Source organism: Calonectris borealis, chromosome W, assembly GCF_964195595.1.
Source record: "Calonectris borealis chromosome W, bCalBor7.hap1.2, whole genome shotgun sequence".
Lineage (NCBI taxonomy): Eukaryota > Metazoa > Chordata > Aves > Procellariiformes > Procellariidae > Calonectris > Calonectris borealis.
This window is the reverse complement of record NC_134351.1, coordinates 23,996,050-24,012,433: the sequence shown is the minus strand read 5'-3', so window position 1 is coordinate 24,012,433 and position 16,384 is coordinate 23,996,050. Positions and strand designations below refer to the sequence as shown.

The 16,384-nt window shown below is 45.0% G+C and overlaps 1 protein-coding gene across 1 annotated transcript in view; it reads left to right on the top strand.

Moving 5' to 3' along the window:
- Positions 1 to 16,384, top strand: part of LOC142074895 (NAD kinase 2, mitochondrial-like) — a 40,450-nt gene that overhangs the window by 7,952 nt on the left and 16,114 nt on the right. The window contains 3 exon segments of the mRNA XM_075135857.1: positions 7,347 to 7,435; positions 7,793 to 7,881; positions 9,402 to 9,483. Coding sequence (XP_074991958.1) covers positions 7,347 to 7,435; positions 7,793 to 7,881; positions 9,402 to 9,483 — 260 coding nt within the window.

Here is a 16,384-nt window from a genome sequence, read left to right as displayed (position 1 = left end):
GGCAGTTGGTTCCAGGTGTACTGGACGCCCCTCCAAGTGAAAGCAAACTGTGGCCTGCACTCTGCTGCCAAAGGGATGGAGAAGAATGCATTAGCGATATCCGTTGTGGCATACCACTTGGCTGCCTTTGACTCCAGTTCATATTGAATTTCTAGCATGTCCGGCACGGCAGCACTCAGTGGTGGCGTGACTTTGTTGAGACCACGGTAGTCTACTGTTAGTCTCCATTCTCCATTGGACTTTTGCACTGGCCATATGGGACTGTTCAAGGGTGAGCGAGTCTTGCTGATCACTCCCTGGCTCTCCAGTCGACGAATCAGCTCATGGATGGGGATCAGGGAGTCTTGGTTGGTGCGGTATTGTCGCCGGTGCACTGTTGTGGTAGCGATTGGTACCTGCTGTTCTTCAACCCTCAGCAACCCCACAACAGAAGGGTCCTCCGAGAGACCGGGCAAGGTGGGCAGCTGTTTAATTTCCTCCGTCTCCAGGGCAGCTATACCAAAAGCCCACCGGTACCCTTTTGGGTCCTTGAAATACCCTCTCCTGAGGTAGTCTATGCCAAGGATGCATGGAGCCTCTGGGCCAGTCACAATGGGGTGCTTCTGCCACTCATTCCTGGTTAGGCTCACTTCGGCCTCCAATACAGTTAACTCTTGGGATCCCCCTGTCACTCCAGAAATACAGATGGGTTCTGTCCCTCTATAGTTTGATGGCATCAGGGTACACTGTGCACCAGTGTCTACTAGATCCTTATACTCCTGTGGGTCTGATGTGCCAGGCCGTTGAATCCACACAGTCCAGTAAACCTGGTTGTCCCTTTCCTCCACCTGGCCGGAGGCAGGGCCCCTCTAGTTCTGGTCATAGTATCCGTTTCTCACTTCTTGCAAACGCGAGTCAAGAATTTCTCCGTTACAATCCAAAGTAAGATCAGCCCTTCTCCTCTGTCTGGGGAACTGTTCACTGGAAACTGGACCGTCGTGAGACAGGTTTTTCCTGACAACTGGAGCAGCATTTTTCCTGGGAGAACCCCCTTGTGTGATTGTTTTTCCTTGCAACTCTGATACCTGTGCCTCTAGGATGAAGGTAGGTTTTCCATCCCACTGCCTCATGTCCTCTCCGTGGTCACGCAGGTAAAACCACAGGGTGCCCCGGGGCGTGTACTTTCTATATCCCCTCTCTTGAGCAGAAGAACGCTGACTCCTAATGGCTGAGATACTGGTCCGTGCAGGTGGGGAATAGGACATATCCTCTTCGAGTTGCTGGACCTTCTGTGACAGTTTCTCCACAGCCGAGACAAGGGAGGAGGAGACAGTTTCTTCGAAATCCTGGAGTCTGCTAATCATGACATCCACCGTTGGTGCTTCTTCCTCTGTCCAGCACAGTACTGCCAACGAACTGGCATGCAACGCTGGTGCGCTCCGTACCAACTTCCGCCACATGGGTCGCGTGCACTGGACTTCATCTGGGTACTTGCTCGACGTGCAGGTCACTATAAACCACCTCCAGCATGCCTAGTTCTCTCAGGTACTGGATACCTCTCTCCATAGTGGTCCATTTGCCTGGGCGATATATAACATCTTCCTTGAAGGGATACCTTTCCTTCACGCCTGACAGGAGTCGCCTCTAGAGGCTGAGGACCTGTGCCCCTTGTCCAATCACTTTTTCAATGTCCCCTTCCCTAGAAAGGGATCCCAGCTGTTTGGCTTCCTTCCCCTCTAATTCCAGGCTACCATTATCCCAGTATCGGAGCAGCCAGGTAACAATATGCTCGCCTGGACGATGGCTGAAATCTTTCCGCATATCTCGCAGCTCACTCAGGGATAGGGATTGGGTGGTTTCTGCCTCGTTTATGAGTTCTTCCTCTTCCTCCTCCTCTTCTTGTGATGGCCCTGCTTTTCCACCATCCCTTTCTAAATGACCTGACTTCCGCTTCAAAGATTTCTTCTTCTGTACAGGGGCGATGGATACCAGCAAGGGTTGGTCCTCTGGTTCAGCCGCAGTGCCCCTCGCAGGGGTTAGAGTAGCTGCAGTGCCCGTCGCAGGGGTTGGAGTAGCCGCAGTGCCCGTCGTTTTGTCATCAGATCCGGAGACCTTCTCTCCCCCTTGAGGGTTCTGAATAGTGTTGAACAGGGCTCAGTAGGCATGGGCCAGGCCCCAGCACATTGCAGTGATCTGGGTCTCTCTGGAATTGCCAGGATGACAGCATGCTTTCTCCAAATATTTTACTATTTTTTCAGGATTCTGCACTTGTTCAGGGGTGAAATTCCAAAACACTGGAGGTGACCACTGTCCTTTGCACTTGCCCATACTATCCCACACACCCTGCCACTCATAACTATCCTGCCTCGGGGCAGATCTCTGGGTGGTATTCTTAAATAGTTGTTTAACCTTAAACAAGGCCTGAAACACATTGAGGAGACATAGCAATAGGAACATGCTGTTTTGAACATCCCAAGGATATTCAAAATTTTCAAGAGCTGTTGTAATCAGCCTGGAGGAGAAGGGGAAGGTAAAGGAAGCTGTCTCCCCCTAAATTGGCGCTCTGAGGAGAAGGGGTAAAAAGTGTAATTCTTAATAGTTTCCAAAACATAGCTCCCGAAGAACAGGAATGATGGCAGTGCTGAGTACAGTCTCCTGATCAATAATTTTATCATAACATAAACCAGTGTCACACAGTATAGCAAAGCGATGACCTTAATCCATTTCCCAGAGATGATAAACCCCACATAAAAACTGATAATCAGCAGTATATACAGCCAGTAAGGTGCTACATACCAAAACTCCAAGAACAGATCCAACAACTCTGAGAGCAAATAAACCAACATTGTGACCAGCGAGTACTAAACCGATATAATGAATGCTTATAACAAATTTGTTTTAACCTGCTTGGGTCAGATGTGTCGTTATCTCAACCCTTCGTGCCCCACGTTGGGCGCCAAAAAGGACTGTTGTGGTTTAACCTGACAGGCAGCCAATACCACGCAGCTGCTCACTCACTCCCCCACCCCCCCAGTGGGACGGGGAAAGAATCAGAAGGGTAAAAGTGAGAAAAACTCGTGGGTTGAGATAAAGACAGTTTAATAGAACAGAAAAGGGAAAATAATAATGATAACGATAGAATATACAAAATGAGTGATGCACAATGCAATTGCTCACCACCCGCGCTGACCGATAACCAAGTAGCGATCGGCACTTCCTGGATCACGCCTACTGTTCATATACTGAGCATGACGTCACATGGTATGGAATACCCCATTGGCCAGCTGGGCTGGCTGTCCTGATTATGTTCCCTCCCATCTTGTGTACCTAGCTCAGTCAGTAGGCATGGGAGCTGTCCTTGGACTAGGAGGGCACTTAGCAACAACTGAAAACATCAGTGTGTTATCAACATTCTCCTCATACTAAATCCAAAACACAGCACTAGGAAGAAATTTAACCCTATCCCAGTCGAAACCAGGACAGTATGTTATCACAGAGGCGCTACCACCGTCACTGAGTGGCTCAGCTTTGGCCAGTGGCGGGTCCATCTTGGAGCCGGCTGGCATTGGCTTTATCAGACATGGGGGAAGCTTCTGGCATCTTCTCTCAGAAGCCACACCTGCAGCCCCCCTGCTACCAAAACCCTGCCATGCAAACCGAATATACATGCTGCAAACAGCAATGCAGAAAATATAAGCAACTGCAGGTATTATTCTTTCTTTTAATAAGTTGCTTAACAGGCAGGTCCTTTAAGTAATCAAGTTTTGATCTGTTATGTTCATAAGTTATATTTTTAACTATTCGGTACAGTCTTTTTTTCTTACATGACCTATGTTAAATGAATGTAAGAAGATGAGAATTATGCATTCTATAAATTGGTTGTTGTAGCTCTTTCTGTGCTTGTCAGTCTTGTGCTGAAGTGCTTTTGCTGTTCAGAACGTGAGCCTATTTTGAGTGATGTTTAATTATATGGTAATTTTTAGTTTAGTGGTGTGGACAGGCTGCTATCTTTCAAGTTAGGGTACAATCACTCAATTCAGATTGCTCTGTCATTTGTTAAAAGTGGGATCATTTGGCTATTTAGGTGGAGTGGCAAACCTAGGAATAAATTATTTACTTGGAATAGGTTATTCTTACCTCTGACACTAGTGTGGTTTACGGCTTTGACAATTTTAGACAAAGAATATGAGGAAAATTCTTTTAAGAAAAAAAAAGTACAAATGTAAACAGACAACCAACCCCAAACCTTGATACATTAAATTTTCCTTTATGAATGTATTATATGAATTCTTTGGCATATTTCCCTGGCTTTTCCTGTCATTGTTATGTTTAAATTTTCTTTTTTTTTTTTTTTTTTCCTCTTTTACTATCCTGATTGAGATGGTGATGTCATTTCTTCTAAGGCTTCCCCTTATCGACTCGGGAGAACCTTGCTTTAAGAATTGTTTCCAGTATTTTGCTGTTACTGAATGCACTTTGAAATTTTTAACACCATGACATTTTCATGTGCAATATTTTTCTCTACTATTTTTTCTTTCCTGAATGGTAAGAATCAGAGAAGGTTTTTTTTCATATTTTAATATTACAACTTTCAGATTGCATATGTTGTGTTCAAAATTATCCCTTTATAATCGAGGGGAAGAAAAGCAACAAAACCAAACCATATCAGAAGTTATGGAATTTGAAGATGCTTGTTCTTAGTAAATTTGATCGTACGTTTAATTTTGTAATGGTAATTTCCAAAAAGATGGAAAGGAGAGAGAGGTTTAAGGATGCTGTCATTGTATGAGCCTTATTCCTTGTTCGCAGAATTCAAGCATAAGAATTTTTTTGCTAAAAGCTGGAAAGAACTACCTGCAGTTTAATGGTCAAGTGTCTCTCCCTGTCCACCACATCTTATATTGATCAAGCATCTTTGCCTGCTACCTTCTAAAACCCAGACAACTTTCTGACCCTTGACAGGCCAGTGAACAAGTCTGCAAGACCCATAAATATTTCTGAGAAATACTGCTACTCAAGCCTGGGCCTCTTCATAAAAGTGCTACTTATTTTCTGGTATTTACTAGTGCTGTTATTTGTGAATCATAAATCATCTTGGGTCATTAAGCTTTTTGAAGAGGATTACCTGACAGTGTTGGAGGCATTGCCAAAGTATTCCTGAAGTTTCACCCAGAAGCTGTTACTGCATGTATGCATAATTTGGAGTTGGAGATCAGGCTGTCCACTGAATGGAATTCAAGTTAGAGAAGAGCTTACCCTTAATATCTGAAAGAGGAACCTGAACAAAATGAGACATTTTCAGTGTACAGTGGAGATTAAATTTGAAGTATGCTATATATTCATGAGTGCTGTCTACACAATGTTACATAATGGGTTAAGTATCTACATATATACAGATGTTTTAGAGGTCAGCTGTGAGTTGGTCTACTGAATAGACTGACTGAAAACAAAACTTCGAATGAACTGCTATGGGTTTGTTGGCAAGTGAAACATCAGCTGGAGTTTGAGTTTGTTTGGTTCTCCAGAGCCCACCATGGGTAATTCTTGTACAGTATAAAAATAGAAATAGTAGTAACTTGGTTAAGTCTTAGATGTTTTTTCTCTACAGTAGTACCAGTGAAAATGGCCCGAGCTTGCCAGTGTTATGCTGCTGTATTACAGAAAGTGTAAGGTAAGGTTTCATGGATTCTGCAGAAGAGCATGTTAGAAATTCTTCAATGACCTAAGTCAATTTGAATAGTGGATATTATAGTGATTGTATGTCTTTATTTTGATGTGGATATAGTATATGGTGTTATTTTAAATCCAGCTTATTTTACATTGTTCTTGCACATGATTTTTGACGTGATACTTGTCATTATATAATTATCCTGCTAGAGGTACAGGTAACCCTAGGATTGGGCTAGAATAGCTGAAGGCTTTTGTCTGGTGCGTGGGACCAGTAGGGTGTTTAACAGTGGACTGAACATTTGGATGTGAGTGTTTGAAGTGACCGATATCCCTGTGTAGACCAACTCTTGATAAGATGGTAGCAACAGGTGAAACAAAAAAAATCTACTTTAGATCACCAGATAGTCTCTGTAGTACTTGGAGATGAGAGGCCTTTCATTAGAGAGTCATTTTCATCATTGATGATCAAGTTCCCATGACCTTTCTCCGTCCTTTTTTTTTCTCCCTCCCCCCCCCCCCTTCCTCCCCTTCCTCCCCCCCCCCTTCCTCCCCCCCCCCCCCTCTTCCTCAAGGGGGGCAGTGGAGGGGGAGGTGCTGATCTCCCCTCTCTCGTGTCAGGAGGAAATGGAATGAAGCTGCATCGGGGGAAGTTCAGATTGGACATTAGGAACAGGTTCTTCACTGAGAGGGTGGTCAGTCACTGGAACAGGCTCCCCAGGGAAATGGTCATGGCACCAAACCTGTCAGAGTTCAAGGAGTGTCTGGACGACGCTCTTAGTCATATGGTTTAGTTTTAGGTAGTCCTGCGAGGAGCAGGGAGTTGGACTTGATGATCCTTATGGGTCCCTTCCAACTTGAGATATTCTATGATTCTATTCTATGATTCTAAGTCTTACCTGCCTGCTCATTTGAGTCTATCTGTATGAACTGCAAAGTGTTTCCATGGTCTAAAGAGTGTGTCAAGATTAAGTATTTAAATTCTTTGCCTTCCAGGAAGAATGATGCTAGAATGCAACTGCTAAATACTGTTTGTCTTGTTATTGATACGAATTTGTTTGAAAAATCTGGTCTATAATCCAGGGGCCAATATCAAAGGCAGTAGGTGGGTTGTCCTTAAGCTTTTTTTGATGCAGGGGAAATGTCATCTTTGTCACCACTTGGCAGTCTTCCATTTTAGCTCAATTACAATCTGAAGGTTAATGCTCTAGGTATTTCAAAGATGCCTGTTTTCTTAATTATTGTTCCTGTCGCTTTTTCTGTTGTCCTCTTTCTCTATAGCACGATGTTTATAACTCTTCAGGTAATTAGGTAACTGTCTGGGTGCTTTTAGCACATGACAGAGGAGTATAGTTAGTATAGCTATTTTATGTAGATTTACCTAGAGTTTAAATTACTTAGCAAATTCAGGGAAAGCAAAATGTCTGAAGTGGCATAGAAGTCAGTGTAGTATACTTGTTTGCATATTTGCGTAGAGCCCTCAAAAGGTCTGTGACTCTTGGCTGCTGTGGCCATGTAACTAATGAACTAGTGAATGTAAGCTGACTGGTATGTATATAGAGATGTAACTAACGGAATGCTTATAAAAGCATGTGTGTCTACTGAGATAAAATACGTGCTTTTTTTTATAGCTTCTATTTTTATTACTCGAGCACTTATTGTAGTGATTAACTACTATAAAATCAATTTGTGTCTTACAGCTTGCCTTGAAGGGATCTAACTATGCTGGTCTACTGGAGCGGCATCGCATTCATACAAAAAATGTGGAGCATGTTGTAGACAGTTTACGGTAAGAATGTATGGGTGTTGAGAATTTAAGAAACAGTGCAAATATCCATGGATTGTGTAAAACAATGAAAGAAAACTTTGTTACCAGCCCTAATAAAATAGGAATACTGAAAACAGGGTGATGCAGATGAACAGTCATTCCTGAAACAATTGTAATATGAGTTAGCTCAGTTCAGTTAACTAACACAGTGCATTATCATCTTGAAAACAAATGAAAAAGATGTAAAGGATTTGTGAGGGTCAAATGCTTGTAAACCAAATACCACTGTAATTAGTCCTTAATTCCATGTCAGTTTTTCAGAAGGATGTGACAAGGAACAATATAGGACACATTCAGGTTTTTTCCTGCACTTTATAGGAACAAGAGGACAGAAGTTCGTCTTGTTAAACGTCGAGAATATAATGAAGAGACAGTTCGGTGGGCAGATGCTGTTATATCAGCAGGAGGTATGACTTTATGGAAGGGAAGTATTTATTTCAGTATGTTTTCATAGATACATTTAAAAAAAAATTGCAGTGTGTGAAGCATCTGGAGGTATGCACATTTTGAAAACAAATTGCTGATCTAATTGTCAGAAAATATGACAAAATGCAATGGTTGTGACCATCCTCTCTTCCTCTAGTATCTAAAGTTGTAGCACTAAGAAGTGCATGCCAGTGCATGGCCACTTTGGAGTTTAGTATTACCTTGTGTAAAACAGTATAAACTGTGTTATCTACTATAGTAGGATAAAATGCTCATTGTCGTGTGGTTATACGTAGCCCTAAACCCTACTCTCTGGTTTTAGTTATGAGAGTGGAGACTAACATGCTACCTTTTCCTCCCCTTGCCCAAACTGACTGTCTTGCTTTCACACTTAATTCCAGTGACTGGAGTATCTAGTTGGATGGTACAGGTAAAAGTATGCAACTTCTGAGCAGCCTGTGCCACTGCTTAGAGCTTTTTAAATGAACCAACAGAGCAACTAACCGGACTGATTCTTTTTAACATTGGATTGCAGCAGTTCATTCGGTTTTACTTTTGTGATTTGCTGCAAATACTGCAGTGTGTTGCTAGACTAACTTAATGTTTAATCATCTGTGGCAGTTAGACTTGACCACTGGTCCACTTGGCCCTTAGCTACTGGTTACCACTCAGAATGGGTAGAAGGGGATATGTGTTCATTCCTGAAGCATCCTAATATACTCCTGTAGACTTCAAAGAACTCTAAGTTGGAGATTCAAGTGAGGTGGGAATGTTTCCTCTGCCGGTTTGGCTGTGGCAACATCTGTCGTGGTTATGAGGCAAGCAACTGGGAAGTAGTACATCATCAACGGTTTTCAGAGCTTATATCTTGGTGCAAAGACTGATTCAGATTATAGTTAGTTGTCCTTCTGTTTAACAGACAGGAAAGAATATCAATATCTGAAGAAACCAGTGGCACTTAAAGATTTCTACTTCAACAGTTTTATCTGAGACTTCTTTTCCATGCCTATTTGAGACCAAGTAAGACCTTTAAATTGTGCCTTCTAGGAGAACAACTGAGATGGAACTAAAGTCGTCGTTTTCATGTGATTCACAGTAAAATTTGGTATTGTTTCCTGTCTCCTGTGGCTTTGATTAGTGATACTTTCTAAATTTATTTTCTTAAAGAATTTCTTACCAGCTCATAAACATACAGAAACTTCCATAAATCTCTCTTCAAACTTGCTTTTGCCAAATTCAGTTGCCTGGGCATGTATAGCTGTCAGATAAATAGTACTTTTTCCAATCGCATTTATTTAACTTGAATTCAGTTGTCACTACTCTGCTTTAAAAGGTGTCAGTAGTTTTCTGGTCCCATTTTATTTTTGTGCAGCTTACCTGATCGGTTGTTGATACAAAAGCATGTAATGGTAATGCTGCAGTACAAGTGAGACTATTTTGTTAGGGATACTAGAATGTGAAGTGAAACTAACTTCTAACTTTTGTTTTGCTTTTTCTGTAGGTGATGGTACAATGTTGCTGGCAGCCAGTAAGGTCTTTGATAAATTTAAACCAGTTATTGGAGTAAATACTGATCCTGAAAGGTAAAAATACATTTGGGAAAGCAATGCTTTATTTAATATCAGGCACAATGCGCATCTGTTTTCATGATTTACGTGGCATGCCTGTAGCATTTGGCAGCATAAATGTCTGTTTTAGTGGATTGTAGATATCAAGTGAACCTGTTGTTTTATTAGAAAAGTTTTCACAATGAGTTATCCTGTCTCATCTGAGAGGACATTAAGTAATATTGGATAAGCATGACTGTGTTAAACTGCCACAGCTGTTTTCACACACCAATGTAACAGCACTTGGAGCTAGTTAACTTGTATTACTAACCAGAAGCTTGATGCTGGAGATAGCAGTATAGAACAGTGACAGGAAAAGGGACTTAACAAAGCAACTAACAGTGTGGTGCTTGAACATTCAGAAACTTTGTTTCTTTATGAAGAAGGTGAATCCTATTAGAAATCTGATAGGGCCTCAAATGAAGTTTGTTCTGGTTTCTTCATGTAAACCATGCCATATCTCAGAGGATGCTGCCGCCTCAGCTGATAAATGGCATTTAGTTGTCCTCTTATAAACACACAAGTTGCATCCACCTAGCCATAAGATTGATTTGGGCAGGTGGATGCAGTGTATTAGTACTGCCTGGTTGGTATAACCTTCAAATGGATGGCAAGTAAAAACTCAGAATTCACCAAGGCTCTGTCTGCTGAGACTTCCAGATTTAGATTTCTGCTTCTGATATTACCAGTTAATTTAATCTTAGTAGATAAGAAAATGGGGGACAAAAAGTTTTAATTCTTTCCATACATTATTCCACTTCCAAAACTTTTCAAATGCTGAGAATCGATATTCTACAGTACTGTACTGGTTTTGGCTGGGATAGAGTTAAATTTCTTCATAGTAGCTAGTATGAGGCTATGTTTTAGATTTGTGCTGGAAACAGTGTTTTCGGTTTCGGCTGGGATAGGGTTAAATTTCTTCCTAGTGCTGTGTTTTGGATTTAGCATGAGGAGAATGTTGATAACACACTGATGTTTCCAGTTGTTGCTAAGTGCCCTCCTAGTCCAAGGACTGCTCCCGTGCCTACTGACTGAGCTAGGTACACAAGATGGGAGGGAACATAATCAGGACAGCCAGCCCAGCTGGCTAATGGGGTATTCCATACCATGGGACGTCATGCTCAGTATATGAACGGTAGGCGTGATCCAGGAAGTACCGATCGCTACTTGGTTATCGGTCAGCGTGGGTGGTGAGCAATTGCATTGTGCATCACTCATTTTGTATATTCTATCATTATTATTATTATTATTATTATTTTCCCTTTTCTGTTCTATTAAACTGTCTTTATCTCAACCCACGAGTTTTTCTCACTCCTACCCTTCCGATTCTCTCCCCATCCCACTGGGGGGCAGGGGGTAGTGAGCGAGCGGCTGTGTGGTATTTGGCTGCCTGCCAGATTAAACCACGACAGTCCTTTTTGGCGCCCAACGTGGGGCACGAAGGGTTGAGATAACGATAAATCTGACCAAAGTGTGTTAAGGCAAAATTGTTATAAGCATCCATTATATTGATTGGTCACAATGTTGATGTATTGGCTGTCAAAGTTGTGGGGCTGGCTCTCAATGTTGGGTCATGTAATACCTTGCTTGCAGTATGTGTTCCCTTTTGTGCTGTTTATCATTATTCGGAACTGGGCCAAGATTATCATTTCGCTGCTGTTTTATGAGGTGATAAAATCATTGGTCATAAGTCTAATCTGGTATCTGTACTCGGCACTGCCGTCATTTCTGTACCTCGGGAACCACCTCTTAGAAATTATCGGTAATTGCACTTTTTTCTCCTAGGAGAATGAATTTAAGGGGGAGACGGGATGGGACACTCTCTCCCACTTGTTCATCTTCCCTTCCATATCGCCAGAAACTCCTTTTTCTTCTATCCTCTTCACGAAGATGTCCACACTATTCCCTGAGAATTTTGAATATCCTTGGGATGTTCAAACAAGCATGTTCATATTGCTACTATGTCTCCTGAATGTGGTTCAGGCCTTGTTTAGGGTTAAACAACTATTCAGGAATACTGTCCAGAGATCAACCCTCAGGAACAAGAAAAGAGGGAGGGCAAACGGCGTTGCCTCGTCGGGGCGGGTGGAGCGGCGAGTCTCGGGGGCGGCTACAGACATGGTGGCTACTCAAAATCCCATGACAGGCACTGTGGCTACTCCAACCCCCACGACAAACCCTGTGGCTACTCAAACCCCGGCAACAGTCACCGTAGCTTCTCCAACCCCTGCGACAGGCACTGCAGCCACTCAAGCTCCAGCAACAGTCACTACAGTTACTCCAAGCCCCATGACAAGCACTGCAGCTACCCAAACCCCAGCAACAGGCACTACAGCTGAACCAGAGGACCAGCCCTTGCTGGTATCCGTTGCCCCTGTACAGAAGAGGAAATCTTGGAAGCGGAGGTCAGGTCGTTTAGAAAGGGATGATGGAAGAGCAGGGCCATGACGAGGAGAGGAGGAGGAAGAGGAAGAACTCATAAACGAGAGGGAAACCACCCGATCCCTATCCCTGAGTGAGCTGCGAGATATGCGGAAAGATTTCAGCCGTCGTCCAGGCGAGCACATTGTTACCTGGCTGCTCCGATGCTGGGATAATGGGGCCAGTAGCCTGGAATTAGAGGGGAAAGAAGCCAAACAGCTGGGATCCCTTGCTAGGGAAGGGGGCATTGACAAAGCAATTGGAAGAGGGACACAGGTCCTCAGCCTCTGGAGGCAACTGCTGTCAGGCGTGAAGGAAAGGTATCCCTTCAAGGAAGATGTTATATATCGCCCAAGCAAATGGACCACTATGGAGAGAGGTATCCAGTACCTGAGAGAACTAGGTGTGCTGGAGGTAGTTTATAGTGACCTGGACGATGACCAAACACCCAAAGATCCAGATGAACTCCAGTGCACACGACCCATGTGGCAGAAATTACTATGGAGCGCACCAGCGTCATATGCCAATGCGTTGGCAGTACTGTGCTGGAAAGAGGAAGAAGCACCAAAGGTAGATGAGTTGGTTAGCAATCTCCGGGAATATGAAGAAACTGTCTCCTCCTCCCTTGTCTCGGCTGTGGAGAAACTGTCCCGGGAGGTCCAGCAACTAAAAGACGATAGGTCCTATTCTCCACCTGTATGGACCAGTATCTCAGCCATTAAGGGTCAGCGTTCTTCTGCTCAAGAGAGAGGATATAGAAAGTACACACCCCGGGGCACCCTGTGGTTTTACCTGCGTGACCACGGAGAGGACATGAGGCAGTGGGATGGAAAACCTACCTTGACCCTAGAGGCACGTGTACGTGAGTTGCAAGGAAAAAAAATCACACAAGGGGGTTCTCCCAGGAAAAATGCTGCTCCAGTTTTCAGGAAAACCCTGTCTCACGACGGTCCAGTTTCCAGTGAACAGTTCCCCAGACAGAGTAGAAGGGCTGATCTTTCTTTGGATTGTAACGAAGGAATTGTTGACTCATGTTTGCAAGAAGTGAGAAACAGATATTATGACCAGGACTAGAGGGGCCCTGCCTCCGGCCAGGTGGAGGAAAGGGACAACCGGGTTTACTGGACTGTGTGGATTCGATGGCCTGGCACATCAGAGCCACAGGAGTATAAGGCTCTCGTAGACACTGGTGCACAGTGTACCCTGATGCCATCAAACTATAAAGGGGCAGAACCCGTTTGTATTGCTGGAGTGACAGGGGGATCCCAAGAGTTAACTGTATTGGAGGCTGAAGTGAGCCTAACCAGGAATGAGTGGCAGAAGCACCCCATTGTGACTGGCCCAGAGGCTCCATGCATCCTCGGCATAGACTACCTCAGGAGAGGGTATTTCAAGGACCCAAAAGGGTACCGGTGGGCTTTTGGTATAGCTGCCCTGGAGACGGAGGAAATTAAACAGCTGTCCACCTTGCCCGGTCTCTCGGAGGACCCTTCTGTTGTGGGGTTGCTGAGGGTTGAAGAACAGCAGGTACCAATCGCTACCACAACAGTGCACCGGCGACAATACCGCACCAACCAAGACTCCCCGATCCCCATCCATGAGCTGATTCGTCGACTGGAGAGCCAGGGAGTGATCAGCAAGACTCGCTCACCCTTTAACAGTCCCATATGGCCAGTGCAAAAGTCTAATGGAGAGTGGAGACTAACAGTAGACTACCGTGGCCTGAACGAAGTCACGCCGCCACTGAGTGCTGCCGTGCCGGACATGCTAGAGCTTCAATACGAACTGGAGTCAAAGGCAGCCAAGTGGTATGCCACAATTGACATTGCTAATGCGTTCTTCTCAATCCCTTTGGCAGCAGAGTGCAGGCCACAGTTTGCTTTCACTTGGAGGGGTGTCCAGTACACCTGGAACCGACTGCCCCAGGGGTGGAAACACAGCCCCACCATTGGCCATGGACTGATCCACACCGCACTGGAACAGGGTGAGGCTCCAGAACACCTGCAATACATTGACGACATCATTGTATGGGGCAACACAGCAGAAGAAGTTTTTGAGAAATGGGAGAGAATAGTCCAAACCCTTCTGAAGGCTGGTTTTGCCATAAAACAAAGTAAGGTCAAGGGACCTGCACAGGAGATCCAGTTTTTAGGAATAAAATGGCAAGATGGACGTCGTCAGATCCCAATGGATGTGATCAACAAAATAACAGCCATGTCCCCACCAACTAGCAAAAGGGAGACACAAGCTTTCTTAGGCGTTGTGGGCTTTTGGAGAATGCATATTCCAGATTACAGCCTGATTGTAAGCCCTCTCTATCAAGTGACTCGGAAGAAGAACGATTTCAAATGGGGCCCTGAGCAACAACAAGCCTTTGACCAAATTAAACAGGAGATAGTTCATGCAGTAGCCCTTGGGCCAGTCCGGGCAGGACAAGATGTGAAGAATGTGCTCTACACCACAGCCGGGGAGAATGGTCCTACCTGGAGCCTCTGGCAGAAAGCACCAGGGGAGACTCGAGGTCGACCCTTAGGGTTCTGGAGTCGGGGATACAGAGGATCCGAGGCCCGCTACACTCCAACTGAGAAGGAGATATTGGCAGCATATGAAGGGATTCGAGCTGCTTCGGAAGTGGTTGGTACTGAAGCACAGCTCCTCCTGGCACCCCGACTGCCGGTGCTGGGCTGGATGTTCAAAGGGAGCATCCCCTCTACACATCATGCAACCGATGCTACGTGGAGTAAGTGGGTCGCACTGATTACACAACGGGCCCGAATAGGAAACCCCAGTCGCCCAGGAATCTTGGAGGTGATCACGAACTGGCCAGAAGGCAAAGATTTTGGAATATCCCCAGAGGAGGAGGTGACGCGTGCTGAAGAGGCCCCACTGTATAATAAACTACCAGAAAACGAGAAGCAATATGCCCTGTTCACTGATGGGTCCTGTCGCCTTGTGGGAAAGCATCGGAGGTGCTGTATGGAGTCCTATACGCCAAGTTGCAGAAACTGCTGAAGGAGAAGGTGAATCGAGCCAGTTTGCAGAGGTGAAAGCCATCCAGCTGGCCTTGGACATTGCTGAACGAGAAAAATGGCCAGTACTTTATCTCTATACTGACTCATGGATGGTGGCAAATGCCCTGTGGGGGTGGTTGCAGCAGTGGAAGCAGAACAACTGGCAGCGCAGAGGTAAACCCATCTGGGCTGCCGCGTTGTGGCAAGATATTGCTGCCCGGGTAGAGAACCTGACTGTAAAAGTACGTCACGTAGATGCTCACGTACCCAAGAGTCAGGCCACTGAAGAACACCAAAACAACCAGCAGGTGGACCAGGCTGCTAAGATTGAAGTGGCTCAGGTGGATCTGGACTGGCAACATAAGGGTGAATTATTTATAGCCTGGTGGGCCCATGACACCTCAGGCCATCAAGGAAGAGATGCAACATATAGATGGGCTCATGATCGAGGGGTGGACTTAACCATGGATGCTATTGCACAGGTTATCCACGAATGTGAAACATGCGCTGCAATCAAACAAGCCAAGCGAGTAAGGCCTCTTTGGTATGGAGGACGATGGTTGAAATACAAATATGGGGAGGCCTGGCAGATTGATTATATCACACTCCCACAAACCCGACACGGCAAGCGCTATGTGCTCACCATGGTGGAAGCAACCACAGGATGGCTGGAAACATACCCTGTGCCCCATGCCACCGCCAGGAACACCATCCTGGGCCTTGAAAAGCAAGTCCTATGGCGACATGGCACCCCAGAAAGAATTGAGTCAGACAACGGGACTCATTTCCGAAACGCCCTCATAGACACCTGGGCCAAAGAGCATGGCATTGAGTGGGTCTATCACATCCCCTACCATGCACCAGCCTCCGGGAAAATCGAACGATACAACGGGCGGCTAAAGACAACACTGAGGGCAATGGGTGGTGGGACATTCAAGCATTGGGATAGACATTTAGCAAAAGCCACCTGGTTAGTCAACACTAGGGGGTCTGTTAATCGAGCTGGCCCTGCCCAATCAAGACTTTTACGTACTGTAGATGGGGATAAAGTCCCTGTCGTGCATATGAGAAATATGCTGGGGAAGACAGTCTGGGTTACTCCTGCCTCTGGCAAGGGAAAACCCATCCGTGGGATTGCTTTTGCTCAAGGACCTGGGTGCACTTGGTGGGTGACGCGAAAAGATGGGCAAGTCCGGTGTGTACCTCAAGGGGATTTGATTTTGGGTGAAAATAGCCAATGAACTGAATTTTATGATGTCAATTGTTATATGATATTGTATATCACTATTTCTATGGTTGCAATCCATGGTATAGCAGTGAAAATCACCCAGATTAATGAAGAATGAACTAACTCCGATGAAACCGAGCAAAGTGCAACGATGATAGAACTGAACGAGTGCAGCAGTACCGAAATGAGAACTGGCTTCAGGATGCAACCGCCCAAC